The sequence below is a fragment of the Solanum lycopersicum genome, chromosome 3, assembly GCF_036512215.1.
Source record: "Solanum lycopersicum chromosome 3, SLM_r2.1".
Taxonomy (NCBI): domain Eukaryota; kingdom Viridiplantae; phylum Streptophyta; class Magnoliopsida; order Solanales; family Solanaceae; genus Solanum; species Solanum lycopersicum.
The window spans coordinates 59,083,924-59,087,704 of NC_090802.1; the positions used below are offsets into that span (position 1 = coordinate 59,083,924).

General features: G+C 37.2%; 1 protein-coding gene across 1 annotated transcript; it reads left to right on the forward strand.

The window, feature by feature from the left end:
- Window positions 1-300: 300 nt before the first annotated feature.
- Window positions 301-3,410, forward strand: LOC101255679 (pentatricopeptide repeat-containing protein At5g50280, chloroplastic). Its single transcript, XM_004236259.5, has 2 exons — window positions 301-1,246; window positions 1,627-3,410. Exons 1-2 carry the CDS (start codon window positions 426-428, stop codon window positions 2,927-2,929), a joined length of 2,124 nt encoding a protein of 707 aa, XP_004236307.2. The 5' UTR covers window positions 301-425; the 3' UTR covers window positions 2,930-3,410.
- The last annotated feature ends 371 nt before the right edge of the window (window positions 3,411-3,781 follow it).

A 3,781-nucleotide genomic window follows, 5' to 3' on the forward strand; every position in this document is an offset into this window, starting at 1 on the left:
GTAACAGATGATAATCGATAGTGTTAGTGAATGACAAGAGCAATCGAAATATATAGAAACGATTGACTAGAAATCATGGTAGTTGATAATGATATTTAATAATTGTAACAGATGATAATCAATAATGCTAGTGAATGAAAAGAGCAATCAAAATATATAGAAACGATTGATGATAGTGATTGACGTGTTTTAGTAATTATAATAACTATAATATAAGTTAAGTATAATTTAATTAATAATAAAGATGACTAATTATGGCAATTGATATTAGTAGTATAATAATTATTTGAAAAAATAGATATTAACAATAATTTATTTGAGGACTAAATTTGAATGATTAAGATTTGAGGTTATGGGATGAAGCTCTTGAATCTTCTTCTTAAAAATTCAATCCAGGTTTCAGTGAAGCTCAGAAGCCATTTTTAATGGCGCTCAAACACTACTTTATCTCGTCTTCTACTTCCTGTACATTGCAGACGAATCACTACTCCTATGCCCTTAACCCTTTGAGAATTGGAAGAAATCCCATATTCTTAAGACCCTTCTCTCAATCATCCTCCCCTGTTTTCTCTAACTCTTCCATTACTCGGTCTACACCCTCCTCCCTTTTCCTTTCTTTTCTTGAAGAAGACGAGGAAGAAGAAAGACTTATTCTTTCAGAAACCCAGGATTTAAATCAACCAAATAATGACCCAATTCGCCGGTTCTTCCAGACCCGGACAGCAGACCAAGAATCTGACCCAGACCCAGGTAATCTAGGCAAGTTATCTCTTCAGGAGAACCGTAAAACATCTTGGCAACTTGCTCCTATCAACGCTTCAACTGAAGACGAAGATGTTGAAAACATTCCAAAATCGCTACTCGAGACACTCCCTCCAAGTCCTAGAATTGAGGGGATTGTCAGTCAAATAGTGGAGAAGGCGAAGAACTTACCGGAAAATGTGACCTTAGGTGAAGTATTAGGTGAATTTGAACGGAGGGTTGGACAGGAAGACTGTGAGGAAGTGTTGGGTTTGCTGGGAAATGAAGGTTTGGCTATTGATTGCTTGTATTTTTTCGAATGGATGGGGCTTAATGAGCCTTCATTGGTGACACCTCGTGCATATAAGGTTCTGTTCCTGATCCTTGGGAGGGCTGGTATGAGCAAGGAGTTACTACTTTTGTTTAAGAACTTGCCTAATCGAAAGGGGTTCAGGGATGTCCATGTTTACAATGCAGCTATTTCCGGACTTTTATGCTGTAGAAGGTATGACTGAAAGTATTTTACACTTGTTTGATAGCAAAGCTCGTTGGTTTTGATGTTTGTATTACTCAGATCAGATGGTTTGATATGTGTAGTGCCATGTTTTAGTGTATGTGTGGTGGTAACTGACAATTATTTGGAGGTCATTTTTGGTGTACCTCATTTGAGTTTCATATTGGTTGTGCAAAGGAGATGGCAACAGAAAATGCTCCTGCCTCCTTGTATATGTTGTCTTTTCACACATTTCATTTAAAATACTTGATATATAAGAAAGTCTTGCAATTTGGTGTTTATTTGGTGTGTTTATATCCTGAGAGTAGTTCATTTTTGTGTAAACTTTTCGTTATAACTTATGCTCCTTTTACCGGCTTAATTTGTTAAAGGTATGATGATGCTTGGGAAATTTATCAGTCCATGGCGGCAAATTCTGTCCAACCAGACCATGTGACGAGTTCCATTATGATTACAATAATGAGGAAACGGGGCAATAGTGCGAAAGAAGCTTGGGAGTTATTCGAAAAGATGAATAAAGAAGGTGTGAAGTGGAGCTTGGAAGTAGCAGGTGCTCTAATTAAATCCTTTTGTGATGAAGGCCTAAAGAAGGAAGCTTTAATCATCCAGTTGGAAATGGAGAAAAGGGGAATATCATCTAATGCCATTGTCTATAATACTCTGATGCATGCTTACTGTAAATCTAACCAAATTGAAGAAGCTGAAGGTTTATTTGCTGAGATGAAGAAGAAAAGAATTGCACCTACCTCAGCTACTTATAATACTTTGATGGATGCGTACAGTAGGAGACTCCAGCCCGACGTTGTTGAGAAGCTGCTACTGGAAATGGATGATGCTGGTTTGGAGCCAAATGTGAAATCATATACATGCCTGATCAGTGCCTATGGAAGATTGAAGAACATGAGTGACTTGGCTGCAAATGCATTCTTGAGGATGACAAAGGTTGGTATTAAACCAAATTCTTACTCTTATACAGCTCTTATACATGCCTATTCAGTCAGTGGATGGCATGATAAGGCTTACACAGCTTTTGAGAATATGCAAAGGGAGGGAATAAAACCCTCCATAGAAACTTATACTGCTCTTCTTGATGCATTTAGACGTGCTGGTGATACCCAAACACTCATGAAAATTTGGAAAATGATGATGAGAGAGAAAATTGAAGGGACAAGGGTGACGTTTAACATTCTACTGGATGGATTTGCTAAACAAGGTTGCTATGTCGAAGCAAGAGATGTAATTTGTGAGTTTGGGAAGCTTGGGTTACAACCAACAGTAATGACATACAACATGTTGATCAATGCATATGCGAGGGGAGGTCAAGAATTAAGGTTGCCACAGCTTTTGAAGGAGATGGCAGCACTTAATCTAAAACCTGATTCTATTACATATTCCACAATGATATATGCCTTCATCCGTGTGCGGGATTATAAGAGGGCATTTTATTTTCACAAGCAGATGGTAAAAAACCGGCAAGTGCCTGATGCTGAATCATATGAGAAGCTACGGGCAATTCTGGATGTAAAAGCTGCCATAAAGAACAGGAAGGATAAAAGTGCTTTAATGGGAATAGTTAGAAGCAGTATGGGCTTATTGAAAGAAAAGAAAAAGGGAAAGAAGGATGAATTCTGGAAAAATAGAAAAAAAGGATCGAGATTTCAAGGAGGACAGTAGTAGCTATATTTTTTGTCTTGTCATTACCTAATCAACTTTCAGTGAGTTAGCTTAGAATTTTCCTATTTCTTTTGGTGGTTATCTTCAATCCAGCCTGATTGAGATGCTCATTTGTAAAGTTGTATTCTACCTTTTAGCATAAAAGAGGAGACATTGACTTAACTGCTTTAAGACATGAAACTCTACATCAGCTAGTCGATCATTTTGAGTGAATTGCTTTAAGACTTGTGGAACTCTACATCAGCTAGAGAGTTGAATTACTTATAAAGTCTGTTGTGCGCGAAGGTAATGATTCTCATATGCAGTCAGAGAGAATCCTAATCAGATGCTTTTCGATTGATTCCTTACTCTAGTAGATTTAATCAATTTCTTGTGCCAGCTTTGTTTCCCTGATGTCTGGTTCTAGTAGTTGTGTTTCAGTAGTCTCTTCTTTGTACTGATTTGATACATTGATATAAAATATCTTAGTTTTTACCATTTATTTGGTGGCATTCTGCTAGTGCTTAGTGTTGAGCCCATGAAGAGCATAAGTAAATCATTGTCAGTGTTGTTATATGCTGAAGGACTGTATACTTCTACTTTACTGCCTATACTTCTTTGCTCATTTGGTTGAGGATAACATGGCCTGCTGAAATGAAGAGTTTAGACATGGAAGTTAGACTAATGACTATGATTGTGTTACTTAAATGTCACGACCTGATTTCTCGAGTCATGAAGGCACCTACTATAACCTATCAGTAGGTAGGCCAACCCATAACCCAAAACAACACGTAATAGATGTGAGGGTAGAAACTAAACAAGAGTAAGCAAAATTACTATAACAACATAAGCAAACCAAAACATATATACAAA